The sequence below is a fragment of the Scardinius erythrophthalmus genome (assembly GCF_964197995.2).
Source record: "Scardinius erythrophthalmus genome assembly, chromosome: 2".
Taxonomy (NCBI): domain Eukaryota; kingdom Metazoa; phylum Chordata; class Actinopteri; order Cypriniformes; family Leuciscidae; genus Scardinius; species Scardinius erythrophthalmus.
In genome coordinates this window covers 68,981,873-69,003,451 of record NC_138222.1, presented here as the reverse complement: position 1 = coordinate 69,003,451, position 21,579 = coordinate 68,981,873, and the positions used below count along the sequence as shown (strand labels likewise).

The window sequence follows — 21,579 nt, the reverse complement described above, 5'->3', positions numbered from 1 at the left end:
TGCAGAACCTTAAAAAATCTTGTTTTCAGAGTCGTTCTCAGTTCAGCTCATTATAGCTCATTATCTGTTAATGTGAACACGTCTACAGAGAGCGTTCGCTATTCAAACGCAAATGATCTGAGGCAATCCATGCAAACCTGTGAACGGCCACATCAGCTCGATAAAACATCAAGTTTAATCAGATTAATGTACTTTACGTCATCTTGCTAGGCTGTGAGGAATAATCCTGGAAAATTTACCTCAGAAGTGCTGGTTTAGTTTGATTTCGAGGAGAAAACTTATATCTGTTACTTACAACTTACATCTGTTCTCACACCTTCATGATGCCACACATACATTTTCTTACACAATGAACAATCAAAATGGCAAAGCAATGAGGACACTGTCACCGAGAGACAAGACAGAGCATGTTTCTTTTGACATGGAACACAGTCTCAGGTTTCAAATTCTGTCAGTTTTATTACGAAATTCAAACTGTAAATACATGTGACGTATCAGATCGCTGTAGAGCCTCAGGTCAAGTGGCACGTGAAATGATCATCTCTTCCTTTTGACTACTAGTTAGTAAGAATGGATCAATCAGTGTTTCAACTGTGGAAAGATGTCAATAAAACAGCTGGAGAACAATGAAATGTAACGTAACATTTAGCCTACCTCAGGAAAGCCATTTATGACCATATCATGTTAGTTAGTGTAATTTGTTGTGAAAACGAGAACGATTTGTTTACAACATTGTCCACGCTTTACTTCACTTCTTTTTCTTCTTAGTTTTTCCAAACACAGACAATTCTCTTTTACAGCCACTAGTGGACTGGTTTAGTATTGCAGTCCATGAACATTAACACAGAACATAAGATTCCCCTCTTTCTTTTAGGAAAGACTCTTACCAAGTGGGATTATTCAGCCCAATTTCCATCCATTATGAATTATGCCCTTTAACTATAAGTTTACTTCTGTATCTTATAATATATCAATTAACTAACGTATGAATAAACACATAAATGTAGTAAAAAGGAAGAGATGATCATTTCACGTGCCACTTGACCTGAGGCTCTACAGCGATCTGATACGTCACATGTATTTACAGTTTGAATTTCGTAATAAAACTGACAGAATTTGAAACCTGAGACTGTGTTCCATGCCAGAAGAAACATGCTCTGTCTTGTATGCTGGCTAAACATGACATTTAACCTGTTATCATAACACTGAACAACTAAACAGTGTGTTTGGTAATAGAGCTCTATCACAGGGACAGTAGATACACGTGTGTCTCCGCTTGCCACCTTGCACATTTCTCTAGATTCTGCAATGACCTTGCATGACACAATACCATGAAATATGCCAGCTTTACATCACTTCAACCCATTAACACATTAATTTACACTATTAGTTAATAAAATATGTTATTAAGGAATTAATAAATTGACACATTTAATTAATAACAATTCATATATTACTTAATCTACTAATCATTTAGAATCTTTATTAGTTACTGATGCAGTAATCATTAATGAATGGTTTAGTTCTTCATGAGTCATTCATTAAAACATGATTATCTGTGCATTAGTTAAGCATGAATGAATGCATATTAGTGCACCAGTATTGTAAAGTGTTACCAGTTATTTAAGGTGTCTCAACTGTACACAGTCCACCTTAAAACACGCATGATTTTTGGAAAACCACAAGCCCTCTGTTTTCGCCACTCCCATATCTGTCAAAGTGAAACTTAACAGCTGTATATAATGGCATGTCTCAGGGATATTATTGGAGAGATCAACCCTTTCTGAAGACAGAAACACCCAGGTTTTCGCTCCAAGTCAATTACACTGTTCAGGTAAGGAAAATCGACCAGAAAATAACTATTTTGATGGGATAAATAATTAAATTGATTTATGCAACTTTATGATCATTTTTTAAAAGCATCTCTTTCTGTAAATTATCCTGGATATAGGTATTGCAGATTCTGGGTCTGAACGCTAGTTTATGAAGATTTTTTTTTTTTTTTTTTTTTTTATTTATGATAAACATTTGTAAGCTTTATATTCTAAACGCTGAACACTCGTAGGACACTTTTGAAAAACTCCACTGGAACTCCAATGTTGATTGACAGACTTTAATTACGCACGACACACGCATAGAACGCTGTCTTAGAATATTGCCTACGAATGTTGTTTTAAAATATTACAAGTTGTGGAGGAATTCCAGAGAGGAAAAGAAAGCCATGTCTATTCACAAACATAAACCAAACACAACAGAACTATAAAAAGGCTCTTCACATGAGCATGTTTAAACGTACTCGGTTACTAACGTAACCTCGGTTCTCTCTAGAAGAGGGAACGAGTACTGCGTTTTATCAAAACGCTACGGGAAAAGTCTCTTTTCACGAAACACTGAAGCAAAAAATTATCCTTTAATTTTCATATATGTAAAACGCGTTGCGGCAGCAGCAGTCAGCTATGGCGAGACGGCTTGCTCGCTCATTGGCTGCTCTGCGGCAACTGCTTAAGCCTATCGAGCGAGGCCTGAGATGACGTCAGGCCAATGAGGGCGCTTCGCGCCCTCCTCGCCACTTCCCGCCGAAACGGGCGTGGCTTACCTCTATAAAAGGAGCTCGAGAAGGCTGATTCACTTGATTTTGATCGCCGAAGCGAACCAGAGTGAACCGTACGCACGGCAGAGAACGCAGTACTCGTTCCCTCTTCTAGAGAGAACCGAGGTTACGTTAGTAACCGAGTACGTTCTCTTACGAGAGTTCTCTCGTACTGCGTTTTATCAAAACGCTACGGGAACCCCTTGCAAAACGCCGTGCGTGCTGGGATAAAAACACTGATCACCGGAAGCTATTTCAGGCACACAGTGCATAATCACCAGATTGACTCACACAGAGTCAGGGAATAAGGGTGGGAGCCTTAATTCCCTATACTGTAGCGTCGTAGAATAGACATGTCCACAGACGCAAGTATAACATCACATAGACAGGGTAGGGAACCTGAACTAATGTGGGAAATGTGGGTCTTACACAGTTCTGCCCAAGATAGTCGGTAGCGCATTGCGCATGGGTTTCAGTGGTCTGACTAGACGGCTGAACAGATTACACCGACAAAAGCTTAGCCTGTAAGGCGGGAACCTCTAGGTTATAAAACCTGATAAATGTAGACGGAGAGGCCCAGCCTGCCGCCGTACATATATCCTGTAGGGAAATCCCGCTGGACCAAGCCCACGAAGAAGCAACGCTTCTCGTAGAGTGCGCTCTAACTCCCTACGGGCATGGAATGCCCTTGGCAGTATAAGCCAGCGCTATGGCGTCAACTATCCATCTGGATAGACTTTGTTTCGAAACAGCCATTCCTTTGGAACGTCCACTGAACGAGACAAAGAGCTGCTCTGTCTGTCTGAAGACAGCAGAGCGGGACATATAAGCTCTTAAAACCCTAACAGGGCAAAGAAAACTCGAGTCCCCTTCCTCACTCGATGCCGGCAGGGCAGCCAGGGAAATAACCTGAGCCCGAAAAGGCGTGTTGAGGGCTTTCGGCACATAGCCGTGCTTAGGTTTGAGTATGACTTTAGAGTCATTAGGACCAAACTCCAAGCACGCCGGGCTCACAGAGAGCGCGTGCAGATCGCCTATGCGCTTCACTGAAGCGAGAGCCATCAAAAACACTGTTTTGAAAGACAAATGTTTGAGGCTAATAGACTGGATAGGCTCAAAAGGGGCACCTTTCATGGCCGCCAGGACCGTAGAAAGGTCCCACATAGGGACTGAAGGAGGTCTGGGTGGATTCAGTCTCCTAGCTCCCCTGAGGAAGCGGATGACTAAATCATTCCTTCCCAGTGACTGACCCAGCGTTGAACCGGAGAACGCTGAAATAGCCGCCACATACACTTTGAGCGTGGAAGGGGATCTGCCCTTATCCAACAGCTCTTGTAGGAAGGAGAGAACCTCCGTTACCTCACATTCGAGGGGTGAAAGGCTCCGAGCTGTACACCAGCCGGAGAAAACCGACCACTTTGAAGCATAGAGTCGCCTGGTCGACGGCGCTCTAGCCTCCGTGATGGTATTCATGACTCCCTCTGCGAGACCAACGGGTATCCGTTGAGCGCCCACACATGAAGGGACCATAGTTCCAGGTGTGGGTGCCAGATCGAGCCCCTGGCCTGCGAGAGGAGATCTCTCCTCAACGGCACTGGCCATGGAGCGATGTCTGCTAACTGCATCAGAACTGGGAACCATGCCTGGTTCTTCCAGAACGGTGCTACAAGCAGCACTGGGCATTTCGTTTTCCTGACCCGTTCCAACACCTGAGGCAGGAGGAAGATGGGGGGAAAAGCGTATAGCAGGCAGCGCGGCCACTTTTGGGACAGCGCGCTGTCAGTCTTTGAAAAGAGTGCGGGGCAGTGAGCATTTTCGCGGGACGCGAATAGGTCCACCTCCGCTTTGCCGAATCTCTCCCACAACAGCCGGACTGTTTGTGGGTGTAGAGACCATTCGCCCGTAGGAACGTTGTTCCTGGACAGTCTGTCCGGGCCCACATTCAGCAGCCCGGGCACATGTACTGCTCTCAGCGAGCGCAGGTTGTGCTGAGCCCATAGCAGGAGGCGTTTCGCCAGCCTGTACAGGGGTATGGAATTCAGACCGCCCTGGCGATTTATGTAGGACACCACTGCCATGTTGTCCGAACGGACTATGACGTGTTGGTCCTTGATGTGGGGACAAAAACGCGTCAGCGCGTTGTGCACTGCCAGCATTTCTAGGCAGTTTATGTGTTGGAGCTTTTCCCGTTCCGACCATAGGCCGAAGGACGGTCTGCCCTCGAGCAGCGCTCCCCATCCCGAGGTGGATGCGTCCGTAGACACCATCCTCACCCTCGAGGAAGTCCCCAGGCTTACACCTGATTGGTACCAGTCGTTCGCCATCCAAGGCACCAGGGCTGTGACACAGTCCTGATCGACCTTGAGGTGTAAATGACCGGACACCCACGCTCTGCGCGGAACCCGCGCTTTCAACCAGAACTGCAGCGGGCGCATGCGGAGCAAGCCCAGCCGGAGAACTGACGATGCTGAGGCCATGAGACCCAGCATCCTTTGAAATTTTCTGAGCGGGGTGAAAGCGCCGCGGCGGAAAGACATCGCCGCGCGCTGAATGTTCAGCACGCGCTGTGGCGACAGCCGCGCTGTCGTAGACTGTGAGTCCAGAACTATACCCAGAAACGGAATCGTTTGGCTGGGGTTCAGTGAACTCTTCGCCCAAATGACCGTGATACCAAGATTCTCGAGGTGATCGAGTAAAATGGCTCTGTGCTCTATGAGCTGAGATCGTGATTGGGCTAGGATCAACCAGTCGTCCAAATAGTTCAGCACTCGCATGCCTCTGAGTCTGAGAGGAGCGAGCGCTGCGTCCATGCATTTCGTAAATGTACGAGGTGCCAGGGACAAGCCGAAAGGCAGGACTGTATACTGGTATGTCTGACCCTCGAAGGCGAATCTCAAGAATCGCCTGTGATGTGACGCTATCTGTATTTGAAAATACGCGTCCTTCAGATCTATCGACATGAACCAGTCTTCTCGGCGAACATGCGCGAGAATTTTGCTGGTTGCGAGCATTTTGAAACGGCGTTTCACTAATACTCTGTTCAGTCGTCTGAGATCCAGAATGGGTCTGATACCGCCGTCCTTTTTGGGGACTAGAAAGTATCTGCTGTATATCCCCTGTTCGCTTTGAACTCGGGGAACAAGCTCTATCGCCCCTTTGCTTATCAGTTTTGATATTTCGGCGGCGAAGTAGGTGTGCTACATTCAGCGGAACCGAAGTTTCGACGCGCGCTGTGAAGCGCGGAGGGCGTCGACAAAACTGTAGCGAGAAGCCTCTCTTTATAATGCCTAAGACCCAGTCCGAAACCCCTGGAAGCGCTGCCCATGCATCTGCATGGTTGGCTAAGGGCCGGATACAGAGCGCGCTCTGTTCGCCGTGCGACAGAGGTGCTATGGGGCTCACAAACATAGGCGTTATGCCTGCGGCATTTGAGGCGGGGGGCGCGCTTAATACAGCGGGCGGAGCGCTCGCCCTTGACCTTACAACAGTGTTTGGCTGAGTGAGGGGGGGCTGCGCGAGTCCCATGGGACTCATGTGTGCGAGTAGATGTGGGCTGTGAGCGGGCACATTTACTGCTTGGGGCGCGCTGCTTGTGTAAGCAGCGCGCGCGCTCACAGGTCTCGTTTTTACAGAGAGCCTGTGATCTGATAGACATAGTGTTCGTGGGCACTGAGTAGTGGGCACTTTTACTATGTGGGGAGCGCAATCAACCTGAGTCGATTTTATTTGCGCGAGCCCTAAGTGCAGGGCTGTGCTTGTGTGTAGGGATGGGCACTGAGAAGTGGGCATCGACACTACATTTATAGCACCATCGGCCGTGGCCGGGACACCAGAAGTACCGTGAGTAAGTGTGGGCGCGGGAGAGCGGGCACAGTTACTGCAATGAGTGCACTGTCTGTCTGAGCAGAGTGAATGCACACAGGTTTCGTCTTTACAGAAACCACAAGGCATGCAGAACATAGTGTTTGTGGGCACTAGGCAGTGGGCACGTTCACTATGTTGTGTGCGTGATCGACCCGAGTCGAATATATGAGCGCGGGCCCTGTGTGAAGGGCTGTGCTAGTGTGTAGGGATGGGCACTAGCAGTGGGCATCTTCTCTACACATATAGCATCATCGGCCGTGCTCGTGGGCAGCAAAAACACGTCTGTAGTTGCCTCTCGGGGAACAAACAGAGTGATTTGCATTCGGCGGCATAAATATTTTCTGCCGGCCGGCCTGGGATTCGAACCTCCGATCCCCCGCGCGCAAGTCTAAGAATCTACCACTGGACCACAGTGAAGATACATTGACAAAGTCAGCGCGAGTATTATCCGCACTGGCGTTTGCTTGTCAGGCATGTACCACGTGCTTGTGGGCAGCAAAAAACACGTCTGCAGTTGCCACTCGGGGAACAAACAGAGTGATTTGCATTCGGCGGCATAAATATTTTCTGCCGGCCGGCCTGGGGTTCGAACCTCCGATCGCCCGCGCGCAAGTCTAAGAATCTACCACTGGACCACAGTGAAGATACATAGACAAAGTCAGCGCGAGTATTATGCACACTGGCGTTTGCTTGCAGGCATATATACCACGTGCTCGTGGCCAGCAAAAAACACGTCTGCAGTTGCCTCTCGGGGAACAAACAGAGTGATTTGCATTCGGCGGCATAAATATTTTCTGCCGGCCAGCCTGGGGTTCGAACCTCCGATCGGCCGCGCGCAAGTCTAAGAATCTACCACTGGACCACAGTGAAGATACATAGACAAAGTCAGCGCGAGTATTATCCACACTGGCGTTTGCTTGCAGGCCTGTACCACGTGCTCGTGGGCAGCAAAAAACACGTCTGCAGTTGCCTCTCGGGGAACAGACAGAGTGATTTGCATTTTCAGAACGCCTGCAAAATGCCAGAATGTGAGAAGAGTGGAAATCGCCCAGATTCAGCGGGGCTGAAAACACTCCATTCTCTTTCGCCAGTGACGCGCGGGAACCGTAGAAACGGTGTTCGGTTGCAGGCAAGCGGGTACTACGCGCTCGCTGGCTGCAAAATGCATCTCTGCAGTCGCCTTCAGGGGACTTACAGAGCAAAGCATTGGCGGCATAAATATATATGCCACCAGACCGGGATCCGAACCCCGGTCTCCCGCGAGGAGAACCTATAATTCCACCACTGAGCCACAGGGGGATACAGGCTTTGAAAGCGGCGTCAACATGTATTCTTCGGCGTTTGCTGGCAGGCAAGCATGTAACAGACTCACTTGCTGCAATAATATTTCCAGTCGCCGAACAGGGAACTGAGAAATGTGAGAGAAAAGAGGTCAGACCGACCAACGGTGGGACTAAGAACACTCTTTTCTCCTTCGCCGGTGAATGACGCGTGCAGAGGCAGGGTAGCTTTTCTTGTAACGTAAAGAAAAACTAATCCCGCCGTCCGCTTCCAGGAAGGGCAGCCTCGGAAAGGATGCCTGGCGAGTCCTCAGAGTCACCGTAGGCAATTGGCTCGGAGCGAGCGCGAGCGCTGCATGAGAAGGCGTCTTGAAAAAGACGCAGCTCTTTTAGGGGTGAGTGTTGCAGCGAACACACACACACACACACACAGAAAACAGAGCAATATAGCAATAAAGGATATAGGCGTCGGAAAGCGCAGCAGGTACGGCTGTAGAAGGCGGCGTTGGCCAGCGGCTTCGAGGGCTCGTCCCGCTGAAGTGCTTGCTTCGAACGACGCTTGCTTCCGTGATCCAGCGATGCGTGCGCTTCGCTGAAGAGATTAAAATCAAGTGAATCAGCCTTCTCGAGCTCCTTTTATAGAGGTAAGCCACGCCCGTTTCGGCGGGAAGTGGCGAGGAGGGCGCGAAGCGCCCTCATTGGCCTGACGTCATCTCAGGCCTCGCTCGATAGGCTTAAGCAGTTGCCGCAGAGCAGCCAATGAGCGAGCAAGCCGTCTCGCCATAGCTGACTGCTGCTGCCGCAACGCGTTTTACATATATGAAAATTAAAGGATAATTTTTTGCTTCAGTGTTTCGTGAAAAGAGACTTTTCCCGTAGCGTTTTGATAAAACGCAGTACGAGAGAACTCTCGTAAGAGAACTAAAGGATTTACACGTTCATTTAATTGAAACGCTACTGGAAGAACAGCAATGCTACTGACCTGAAGCAGTCTTTAATCATAGCTGAAGCGGACTGATATCGTCTTGGTCTGGGGTGAGCTTTAGCCTACAGAAGGTAACGTGAAAATAAGTGTTTCAGTGTTTGAACTTGGACTCAAATATAAGAAATATGGTCAGTGTATATTCACATATTCTAACTTCCTGGATCAATATATTTGTGAGCTAAACGTTGTTAAAGCACAAATTACAATCATAGTAACGTAGACAACTAGCTTTATAATATAAATGTGGCCTGGGTTTCAAATTTTTACGTGCTTTCTTCTCTTTCCCGATTAAATATTGTTCTTGTAAATATTTTCCAGCATTTCAGTAATAAAAGTGTATGTCACGTACGGTGCTCGGCAGTGATCAAAAAGGGTTTTTTAATCTGTTCTTGTAAACTCAGAGATGTGGATTCAGACGGCAATTAAATTCCCACATGACCTGTTTGTCAAAAAACAGCAGGTACTAATTTGGACAGGGATTTTTACGCAGGTTGGGTGAGAAAAAACACTGATATTATGGCTTCGGACAGCACTAAAATCACCGACTTACCCCTGTAAATGTATTGGTTTTGTAAAAGTTTCTTAGAGTTCCACAAAAACTTGCATCAACATTGCAACCCAATGTTTTGACAATCACAATACACTGCAAGATGCAAGTTTTTGTGGAACTCTAAGAAACTTTTAGGAAATACTTGTCATGGTATTGAGGTCCACCAGTTTTTTTGTGTTGTTTCACTTCCCCATCTGTTCCTAGTTTGAATTTCTTCAGCAAAAGCTAAACCCAACAAAACAAAAATGTAGAGAGGCTTCAAAAGAAACTGTAGTGCAAACACAATCTATGATCAATACAATATACTGTCTGTTGTATAAGGGCAGACCTGACACAAATACAATAATGCAGTTTCTGTAATTCCATCTGATGTCAGTGTTTTTATGACCTTGTGCTACGATTGACTAAATCTTCCTGTTGGACGAGAACATATGTTAGTAAATAATAAAAATTATTTGATTTTGAAACATGTTTGCAGTGTTTGGTAGACATATTGTATTGTTGCTAGTGTATTATTGTATTTTGAAAATTAGTGTTGGAGTTTAGTTTACAATGTGTGATTTTGAGCATGGAATTAACTGTTCCTGCGTTAAGAGTTTAGGAAATTTGTTAAAAGTTTTGAAAAATCTGTCATAGCAATCGTAAAAAAACTGTAATGCTTTAAAGAGTAATACTTAGGGGCTTGACAGTTTAAGTCATATTTCCTTTATTTTGAAACACTAATGTATGTAATGTAGAAGTAAAAAATGTACTATATGTATACAGATTCAACTGCTACAATGTCGAACAATAACCGAGAGAAGAGCAGCACAGAGTCTGACCAGACCAAACAGCAACATGCTCATTTCAACAGGTAAGTGTCATAATACAAATATAACACAACAGTTTTCATTCTTAACAGGCTCGTTTCATTCATGAAAAAAAATTAGTCCAAACTTAAAAAGTAAGAGAGAACAGTATCGTTCAGACTCAGAACACTGTTTTGTTAGCCTGACGTCATCATACTCAGATTCTAGTCAGAATGTGAGTCTGATACTGCTCCATTGAGCTTTAATTATTCGGCGTGTTTCAACCGAACCAGGGAGGACAATGCCTCTGCACTCAGTTGGATAGTCAACGGCTCTGCCTACAACCAATCAGGGGTGCGTTTCCCGTACAACTATATAGCTCGCTGCTTAACTACCATAGTACGATGCATCGTTGGAGAAATCAACTAGCTAGTCACAACTGTTTCCCGAAACCGTCTGTCGCAAAGTATCGTTCAACCACGTTGGTTTATGACGTCTCCCAGGTGGTGGACTAATAACTTATTTTAATTAATCTGTTTAAGATTGAATTAACGCTAGATTTTGTCATATAAGTTACAGACATGGCATGTCACGAAACCACACACAGGAAACAGGGGATCCAATCGCAGTATGTTTATTAGGGAAAATCCGTACTCACAACTAGTCCAGCCAAGGGTCAAAATCCAAATAAGGCAATCCAAAAACACAAAACAATAAACAGGCAAAAACAGAGAAAAGAAGTGGTGTGACAATAACAAGGACTCCGTAACAACACTAAAACAGACAGGGTATATATACACACAGAAACTAACTAGGTGATAGGGAACAGCTGAGTGCAATGATCAGATAATGAGTCCAGGCAGGGATTGAAGGAAATGCAGTTCATAAATGATGACAGAAAGGGGAAAAGAGACCTCTAGGGGACAACCAGACACTGTGACATGGCATCTGAAGACCATTTCTAATTTTTCTCAGTTATTTTATTTATTACCAGACTCAATATTTGGCTCGTTCTTACATAGTAGAGCACGTTCGCACATGCGCAGTCTTCAAAAACAGTGCTTTAAATCTCGGTAACACTTTATTTTACGGTGCCCTTGATACAGAGTAATTACTTAATTAGGTACTTAGTAATAGACGTTGTAATAACATGTAATAAAATGTACTTAACATGTAACTAAGTTATGGAACAGCCTATACTTACAGATTGTAATTACGCACATGTGATAGGCAGCTACTGTTACACATGTGTAACAAGCCGAGTCTGTTACATACATGTTACGGACTTGGTACACTGTAATTATGTAAGAAAGTACTTAGTATAACACAATGTAACAACAAGTACTTAAATATGTTAGGCTACTAAGTTCTGCAGTTACACATGGTAAATGTGTATGTTCTGTAGCATTACTTGTATGTAACATAAAATAAAGTGTATCAAGATTGTACTTAAGTGCACTTTCTGTGTATCTACATATGTTATCCATCTGAATTAACCCACTCGTTCATAGCTTAAATACATGCATTAGCTTCCTAATTACATTGCAATTACAAAATATTATACAGGTATAAGCTACGTAAAATAAAGTGTATCAAGAATGTACTTAAGTGTACTTTGTGTATACATACCTTATCCATCTCTGACTTACTTTGATCTAACTCACTAGTTCACAGCTTAAATGCATGCAGTAGCTTCTTAATTACATTGCAATTACATAGGTATAAGCTACATAAAATATAGTGCATCAAGAATGTACTTAAGTGTACTTTGTGTATACATACTAGGGCTGGGTATTGACACAAATTTCACAATTCGATTCGATTTCGATTCGCAAGCTTGCAATTCGATTCGATTACGATTCGATTCAATATCGATTATTTTGGATATCAGGTTCAATACATGGCAAATTTTCTCAAGGAAAACAAATCTCTTAACTAATGCTGTTAAATATGGGAGTCAGTTAGCCTGTAGGCTTCATTAGCCTACTATAATATAGCTTACAAATTAGGTAAAAATTAACTGATTTGTATACAAACACTTAAATTACACTTTTATTTATTTTTATAATAATAAAGTTATATGAAATATAAACATTTAAATGGTGGCTGTCATAAAAACCTGCCAGATTTATTCAAACATGCATTAAAAATAGAAGAACATTAAAAATTATAAAGAATATGTAATATGGTGCATATATTTAGCAAAATGTTCCTCTCTAGAGTAAATTTTTCTAGCTGACTAACGAGTTTATGGTCACTGGATATGTTTTTTCTGAGGTAAATGTGACGTTACATGACATTGTTTGCAAGCTGATTTACTGACGTCTTTCCACGGTTGAAACACTGATTTGAGCGATTCCATGTCACATAATACGGATTTCGATAAGTTGTACACTATCTTTTAACACACTTTCAGATGCTCATTCATGTTTATTCCGCGCTGTAACTGGTGTTATTAAGCCGGAAGAGAAGGTCACGTGCGCTCCGCGCTGCTTCTCTTGAGCTGAGCTGCGCCAGAGCGATCTCACGCCACAGCGCCAAAACGGTATTTATGTTTTTGAATTGCGTAATAAAATGGACGTAATTTGAATCTGAAACTTTGTTTCATATCAATAATATCAAAGCACAAAGATTAGTGCGATTTATTGGATGGGATGCACGCAACAATGTTACATTCATTCATCAACTGAAAACAGGATGACTAATCGATTCTTGGGATTTAAGAATCGATATCGTTTCGTAAAAATGAGAATCGATTAAAATCGAGAAATCGATATTTTTTACCCAGCCCTAATACATACCTTATCCATCTCTGCCTTAGTTTGATTTTACTCACTAGTTCACAGCTTAAATGCATGCAGTAGTTTCCTAATTACATTGTATTTACATAATATTACACAGGGATAGGCCTAAGCTACGTAAAATAAAGTGTATCAAGAATGTACTTAAGTGTACTTTGTGTATACATACCTTATCTTTCTCTGCCTTAGTTTGATTTAACTTACTAGTTCACAGCTTAAATGCATGCAGTAGTTTCCTAAATACATTGTAATTACATAATATTACACAGGGATGAGCTACCTAAAATATAGTGCATCAAGAATGTACTTAAGTGTACTTTGTGCATACATACCTTATCCATCTCTGCCTTAGTTTGATTTAACTCACTAGTTCACAGCTTAAATGCATGCAGTAGTTTCCTAATTACATTGTAATTACATAATATTACACAGGGATGAGCTACCTAAAATATAGTGCATCAAGAATGTACTTAAGTGTACTTTGTGTATACATACCTTATCTTTCTCTGCCTTAGTTTGATTTAACTTACTAGTTCACAGCTTAAATGCATGCAGTAGTTTCCTAATTACATTGTAATTACATAATATTACACAGGGATGAGCTACCTAAAATATAGTGCATCAAGAATGTACTTAAGTGTACTTTGTGTATACATACCTTATCTTTCTCTGCCTTAGTTTGATTTAACTTACTAGTTCACAGCTTAAATGCATGCAGTAGTTTCCTAATTACATTGTAATTACATAATATTACACAGGGATGAGCTACCTAAAATATAGTGCATCAAGAATGTACTTAAGTGTACTTTGTGCATACATACCTTATCCATCTCTGCCTTAGTTTGATTTAACTCACTAGTTCACAGCTTAAATGCATGCAGTAGTTTCCTAATTACATTGTAATTACATAATATTACACAGGGATGAGCTACCTAAAATATAGTGCATCAAGAATGTACTTAAGTGTACTTTGTGTATACATACCTTATCTTTCTCTGCCTTAGTTTGATTTAACTCACTAGTTCACAGCTTAAATGCATGCAGTAGTTTCCTAATTACATTGTAATTACATAATATTACACAGGGATGAGCTACCTAAAATATAGTGCATCAAGAATGTACTTAAGTGTACTTTGTGTATACATACCTTATCTTTCTCTGCCTTAGTTTGATTTAACTCACTAGTTCACAGCTTAAATGCATGCAGTAGTTTCCTAATTACATTGTAATTACATAATATTACACAGGGATGAGCTACCTAAAATATAGTGCATCAAGAATGTACTTAAGTGTACTTTGTGTATACATACCTTATCTTTCTCTGCCTTAGTTTGATTTAACTCACTAGTTCACAGCTTAAATGCTTGCAGTAGTTTCCTAATTACATTGTAATTACATAATATTACACAGGTATAAGCTACGTAAAATAAAGTGTATCAAGAATGTACTTAAGTGTACTTCATGTGTATCTATAAACCTTATCCAACTCGGCTTGTTACACATGTGTAACAGTAGCTGCCTATTACATGTGCGTAATTACAATCTGTAAGTATAGGCTGTTCCATAACTTAGTTACATGTTAAGTACATTTTGTTACATGTTATTACAACGTCTATTACTAAGTACCTAATTTAGTAATTACTCTGTATCAAGGGCACCGTAAAATAAAGTGTTACCTAAATCTCTTGACAAACTAAGACGTAAATTACATTTGTATGTATTCAATGAATGTCAGCTTGGTATTTTGCTAAAGATAAGGATTTATTCAGTCTATATCTGATGTAAACTAGAAACTATGCTTCTAACGACAGCTTGAGAGCTGTCGTTTCAACCACACAAGTTTGCGATGCTGTTAGCGAACGTTCGTTGGAACCAAATCGTTGAACTATGCTGATAACGACGGAACTTGCGACCATAGTTGGCTAACGATGCTTTCGGGAAACGCACCCCAGAGCAACGGAGTAAGTGACGTATGTTTTTCATTCATGTTTCCGATCTACAAATGCCTTGATCGCGGTTCTCTGTTCCTCTTTTAAAATGAATGCGCTGTCGATATCATCTATAACAGTCGCGATGGCGGAATCTACACATGATGTTTCATAAACAAAGTTCGAGAGGAGCACGTTCAAATAATCAATCCAATCAACTTGTCATCAAACAATGACCGTCTACGGTCTACACTATCAGCATGAGAGGAAGCATATATTTATTCACTCTGTCAACTCACCTAACATTCCTTGACAGTTTCCAGCATCCCTCACTCTCGGCTTGTTCTTCCACAGCCTGGAATACGGGGGGAGTACTTTGGGTTCGGGCCGAATACCGAGCCCGCCTCTCCTCGGACAGCACGCCAAATATGCATTTATTCTATCTGACTTATTTGTAAGTGTGAACTCGTGAAATAACAATTCTCCAGAGGCAGTCATCTTTGTTGTAAACGAATTCAACCCAAGCGCTCGTTGGTGACGTGGATTATTACGTTACATTGCTCATCTGTCCATCATCGTATAAAGCCCGCCCTGACAATTTGATTGGTCCGAACAATTTTTGTTCGGGCATAATAGCTCCTCAACGGATCGAATCCAGACCGAACTTCCCGACCTAAAAATTTTGTGGGCGGAGCTAAGTTCAGCTGGCATCCAGGCTACTGTTTTGTTGTAACGGAGTCCACTGAAGGTGCAGTTTAATAGCAGATAAAACAAGATCAAACATAAAACAAAAGCATGACATGAACATGAACAGGGACTTAGAAACAGTGATTACAGGAAACAACACTTGACCAAGACACGTGGCAAACATGAGGGCTTAAATACACAAGACTAATGTCTAGACAAGGAAGAGCAGGATCACATGACTAAGACAAGGGATCACATGACAGGATTGAAACAAGAACATGAAACAAAACCAAATAGTGTCCATTAAGTCTAAAAAGAAAACTTCAAAAACTCCCAAAAAAGCAATATTCTAATGAATAGCTGATTTACAGTTTTTCTCGATTGTTTACACACATTTTCTGAAAGCATGCCTCATATTCTCAGAACTCTACACACAAAAAACACACACACACACACACACACACACACACACAATGGGCAAAACCCAAAATGAAACTTTACCTTCAAAACAATGTTATTTTTTCTCAAAATGGTATTTTGTTTTCAAATGACACACACAAACCATCATATGAATAGACATTTATAAGAACCAGTTGAACACTGATGTGCTCAATGTAAAACACTTCTTCTCCATTCATCATAATGACTTAGGCCTTTTTTTGGTTCAGTGTTACACTTACTATAGACAGTGCATACATAAGTGTGTTGTAAAATATTTGAGAATATTGTTTTTATACTCAAACACACAAATACGCGGTAACAAATATATTTTATTTTTTCCCACAAAAACAATGTACACAGTGTACATCCCAACCAACACAAAGTTGTACATACAGTGGTCTACATACAAAACAACAGAAGAATTTACTGTATACAGTTACAGTAATAACAATAAATCCAGTGTTGGCATCTATTGCTCCATTGAAGAGCTGACCTGTTGAAGAGCTGCCTTGTTGCCCTTTCATGCTAAAGCTCTGATTGCTAACTGTAAAACTGTGTGACGGGTGTTTGCCCATATGAAGAGTCAGTGTGCATATTTGAATGGCAGTGTGTTCCTTGTGAAAACAAGAGATTTTCTGCATGAAAATTGTGCCAAAAGCAGAGAATTGTGTGAAGTGTTTTGAAAAACTGTAACAGCAGACAAAACAAGATCAAACATAAAACAAAAGCATGACATGAACATGAACATGAACAGGGACTTACAAACAGTGATTACAGGAAACAACACTTGACCAAGACACTTGGCAAACATGAGGGCTTAAATACACAAGACTAATGACTAGACAAGGAAGACCAGGATCACATGACTAAGACAAGGGATCACATGACAGGATTGAAACAAGAACATGAAACAAAGCGTACTCGGTTACCTAACGTAACCTCGGTTCTCTCTAGAAGAGGGAACGAGTATTGCGTAAGTTGCTTACGCTACGGGTAAAGTTGTCTTTTCTCAAGATCTGAAGCCAAAAATTATCCTTAATTTTGTATTTATTGTCAACGCAGTGCGGCAGCCAGCAGACCAAAGCAGGCTGTATAAGCATGCTCATTGGCTGACCTGCGGCAACTGCAGCAGCCTATCGGTGAGCCCCGCGTGACGTAACATCCAATGAGGACGCTTTGCGCCCTCCACGTGCCACAGCCCGCCAGAATGGGTGTGGCTAGCATGTATAAAGGAAGAGCTCACAGGCTGGAATTCTGGTTTTCGTAGATTGAAGCGAATAAGCTCGTGGCGCAACACGGCAGGTTACGCAATACTTGTTCCCTCTTCTAGAGAGAACCAAGGTTACGTTAGGTAACCGAGTACGATCTCTTACGAGAGGTTCTCTCGTATTACGTAAGTTGCTTACGCTACGGGAACACCCTTGTCAACGCCGTGCGCGCCGAGCATCGACTGCATGGGTCCCAGGGAAGCCCGGGGAACACAACATGCTGGAACAGGTGGCCAGCAACGCGGGCCAGCAACATGTAATAAGCACTTCATAGGAATACAGAGCGGCTCTGCTGGTCTATGTATAGTGTGTGGGAAAGGCGGCCAGCAGCGCGAGAGCCGTGTTCATGCACTTCGTGAATGTACAGGGTGCCAAAGACAGGCCGAATGGCAGGACGGTGTACTGATATACCTGACCGTCAAAGGCGAATCTCAAGAATGGCCTGTGACGGGGTATTATCTGGATCTGGAAGTAAGCGTCTTTCAGATCGAGGGAAATAAACCAGTCTCTCGGGCGAATCTGCGCAAGGATCTGCCTGGTTGTGAGCATTTTGTCTTCTCATAAGAGCTTTGTTCAAATATCTTAGATCTAAATCGGTCTGAGAGCTCCGTCCTTCTTGGGCACGAGGAAGTAACGGTTGTAAAAGCCTGACTCGCTCAGAGAAGGGGGTACCGGTTCTATGGCCCCTTTGCACAGAAGTTTTGCTATTTCCGCACAAAGTAGATGTGCTACTTCCCCATTCACTCTCGTCTCGACTCATGCTTGAAGCGCGGGGGACGACGAGCGAACTGCAATGAATAGCCCTGTTTTACTGTGCTCAGCACCCATTCTGATGGGCCTGGAATAGCCTCCCATGCTTCCCAGGGGCAGAATGACCTCCGGGCTTCGATTGCCGCATTCCGCGAGCTCGAGAACCTGATTCGGAAATTCGGAAACCTGATTTGCGGCTCGCAAACAGAGATGGCTGGCCGTTTTACACGCGATGTCCCGGTGGCATGGGACAGGGAACATATCGTGCGAGGAACGGTGTGCGAGAACGGCGTCGGGGGTAAAATGTCTGTCAGTATGTGTGAGCGCTCGTGAGCGGGCACAGGATTTACATTTGAGACATGACCGGTGGGGAGTGGCCGTGTAACAGAGCGGCAGTGAGTAGGTGTGGGCACAGGGTTGTGGACACGTGACCTACATTTAACACTCGAGCGGCTTTTGTCCGCTTTAAGAGAGTGGGCTCTGTGAGAGACACGGGGGGTATAGTGCTTGAGTGCAGGAGTGAACACTGAAACGTGGGCACATTTTCTACACTTAAAACACATGCGGCGTGAGCCGGACTACCAGACACTATACTCTTTTGAGATTTCTCTGGGGTGCCATAAAACGGTGTTTAGGTGCAGGCGAGCGGGTTGTACAACGCGCTCATTGGCTGCAAAATACCATCTGCAGTCGCCTTTTTAAGGGGACTGACAGAGCGAAATGCTTTGAAGGCTCATATGTTTAGACGCTCATAAATACTCGAGCACCATGAGTAGGTGTGGGCACTGTTTGTGGGCACATTGGGCAACTTACGCAATACGAGAGAACCTCTTGTAAGAGAACCAAATCATGTCCATTAAGTCTAAAAATAAAACTTCAAAAACTCCCAAAAAAGCAATATTCTAATGAATAGCTGATTTAAAAGATGTCATGCTAAATCAATTCTCTCTTCTGTAGTAGTCCAAACTTAAAAAGTAAGAGAGAACAATATCGTTCAGACTCAGAACACTGATTTGTTGTAACGGAGTCCACTGAAGGTGCAGTTTAATAGCAGACAAAACAAGATCAAACATAAAACAAAAGCATGACATGAACATGAACATGAACATGGCTGTGGGACTTACAAACAGTGATTACAGGAAACAATACTTGACCAAGACACGTGGCAAACATGAGGGCTTAAATACACAAGACTAATGACTAGGCAAGGGAGACCAGGATCACATGACTAAGACAGGGGATCACATGACAGGATTGAAACGAGAACATGAAACAAAACCAAATCGTGTCCATTGAGTCACATCAATACATTTTAATGCTGCTTGAAAAAAGTTACAAGCTTCTAAAAAAACCCTTCAAAAACTCAATAAAAAAAGCAATATTCTAATGAATAGCTGATTTAAAAGATGTCATGCTAAATCAATTCTCTCTTCTGTAGAGCACATCATGATGCCACACTATTGAATCCAGGTTCTCCAGCACGTTACCGTCTGAACACAGAAAGAAAATATCTTGATGGGACTGATAAAAAGGTCGGACAGTGGACATATGGAAGAAGAGACAGAAACAAGCAGAACAAAGTCATCCTGATGGTGGGAGAAACCGGCACTGGGAAAACCACCATGATCAACACCATGATCAACTACTTACTGGGAGTGAAGTTTGGGGATCAAGAGTTTTACCAGATCACAGAAGAAGAAGCAGAACACCAAGATCAGTCCCAATCCCAGACACGTGAGATCACTGTTTATGAGGTGTTTGTTGAAGAAAACCCAACATCTCTGACCATCATTGACACTCCAGGATACGGAGACACTGAAGGAGACGAGAAAGATGAGGAGATTTCTGAGTATCTGTGCAGATTATTCTCAGATAAAGATGATGGGATTCATTATATTGATGCAGTGTGTTTTGTGATGAAGGCGTCTCAGAATCGTCTCTCTGAAAAACAGCATTACATATTTCAGTCAGTTCTGTCTCTGTTTGCTAAAGATATAAAGAACAACATAATGTTTCTACTCACACAGTCAGATGGAGGACGTCCAACAGATGCTCTCAACGCCATTAAGAAAGCAGGAATACCCTGCGGAAAAGATGAAGACAATGAACCTGTTCACTTCTTATTCAACAACCGACAGAAAGAGGAAAGAGACAAACGGTATAATCATGCTCTGAAATCATTCTGGGCAATGGGAGACGACAGCATGAATGAGTTCTTCAAACTCCTGGAAGAAAAGAACAGAAAAAGTGTTCAGATGACATTAGATGTTCTGAAAGAGCGAAGACGACTTGGGGCCAGTGTCTCTAATCTGAAGGACCGCATTCATGAGAACGAGTTAAAAATGAAAGAATTGACTGACAATCAGGCAGCCCTCAGTAAGAGCAGAGAAGAGTTTCAGAATTTTACAGTCGATAGAGTTTTCAAAGAAAAAGTCCCCATTGTAAATCAATGGCCGTGGGACAGTAAGGCAACCTGCTGCTCCGTCTGTGAGGAGAACTGCCACGAGTGGAAATGCTCAATGGCACCAGATCCCTCACGGTGTTGGGTCATGAAAAACAGCCACTGCACTGTGTGTTCAGGAAAGTGTCATCACAGCAAACATGTCAGAGAGAACAAAAAATATGTGCTGAAGACAGAGAAAATCACTGTGACGTTTGACGATAAGCCCTATAAATGCAAAGAAGAAAAACTGAAGAGTGACCTGGAGAAGATTAAAGAAGAAAGGTTCAAACTTCTGCAAGAAGTTTATAACATCACCATGCGTCTGTCTGAGATCGCACTAAACAGCACTTTCATTCTTCTACATCTGGATTTCCTGATTCCCAGACTGGAGGAGGAGGGACAAGATGAAATGCTGAGGAACCTGAAGGATCTGAAGAAAGCTGGAGAAGAGGAGAAAAACAAGGGGCTGTACATCGTTTAACTAGTACAAAATAATGCAACAAATATGAAAATACAAGATGAAAAGCAGAACAGATGCCGTTTCATTACAGAAAATAAAAAGAGGGTTTGTAGATTTTGATGATGAAATTATTGAAATATATATGAATATATTGAAAATGACAAATGGTTATAACAATTTAAGTTGGCACTGTTCTGTTTAGTCTTTCTTTTAAATCTTTAGATATTATCACTGAACAGGGTTATAATCATGGTAGTGGCTACTTTCACTAATAATGTCCTATAAATACTTTCTTTTTTTCTGTAATTTCACTTCTGCTCTAGGTCTTATGCATTACTCCAGCATACTCTTTTATCTCTGTCTTTACAGGACTGTGTTTTGTTGCGCTTATATGATAAATTGCATGTTATGATAATCATTTAAAAGTATGATGTAGTTCTCTATGCTCTTTCTGTCTAATGTCCAGATCTAAATCTGCTTTGAAATGTGTATCGTAAAAAAAGAATGATACAAATAAATCTAAAATGAATTGACCTTTTTTGACATGTGCTTTACTGGTTAATCTGGTTTGGAGTCTGTTCTGTTCTGGTTATCAATCCATAGTTTCAGCAGTTCTCCAACTGTGGTACATATAAAAACAGTCTTGAGTCAATTGATCATCATTTTTCAAATGTCCCTGTAGCAAGGTTAGATGTTGAGGCGGGAACCGGCGAACATTTAAAGACTTTATTAAATCAAATAAAA

At 42.6% G+C, this 21,579-nt stretch overlaps 1 protein-coding gene across 1 annotated transcript; it reads left to right on the top strand.

Annotated features, from left to right (window-relative positions):
• The first annotated feature begins 1,713 nt into the window (after positions 1–1,713).
• LOC308682495 (uncharacterized protein) lies at positions 1,714–21,363 on the top strand. The gene is made up of 3 exons (XM_081352243.1): positions 1,714–1,834; positions 10,035–10,122; positions 19,371–21,363. The coding sequence occupies exons 2-3, from the start codon at positions 10,049–10,051 to the stop codon at positions 20,854–20,856; spliced, it is 1,560 nt and encodes a 519-aa protein (XP_081208369.1). The 5' UTR covers positions 1,714–1,834; positions 10,035–10,048; the 3' UTR covers positions 20,857–21,363.
• Positions 21,364–21,579: the final 216 nt, after the last annotated feature.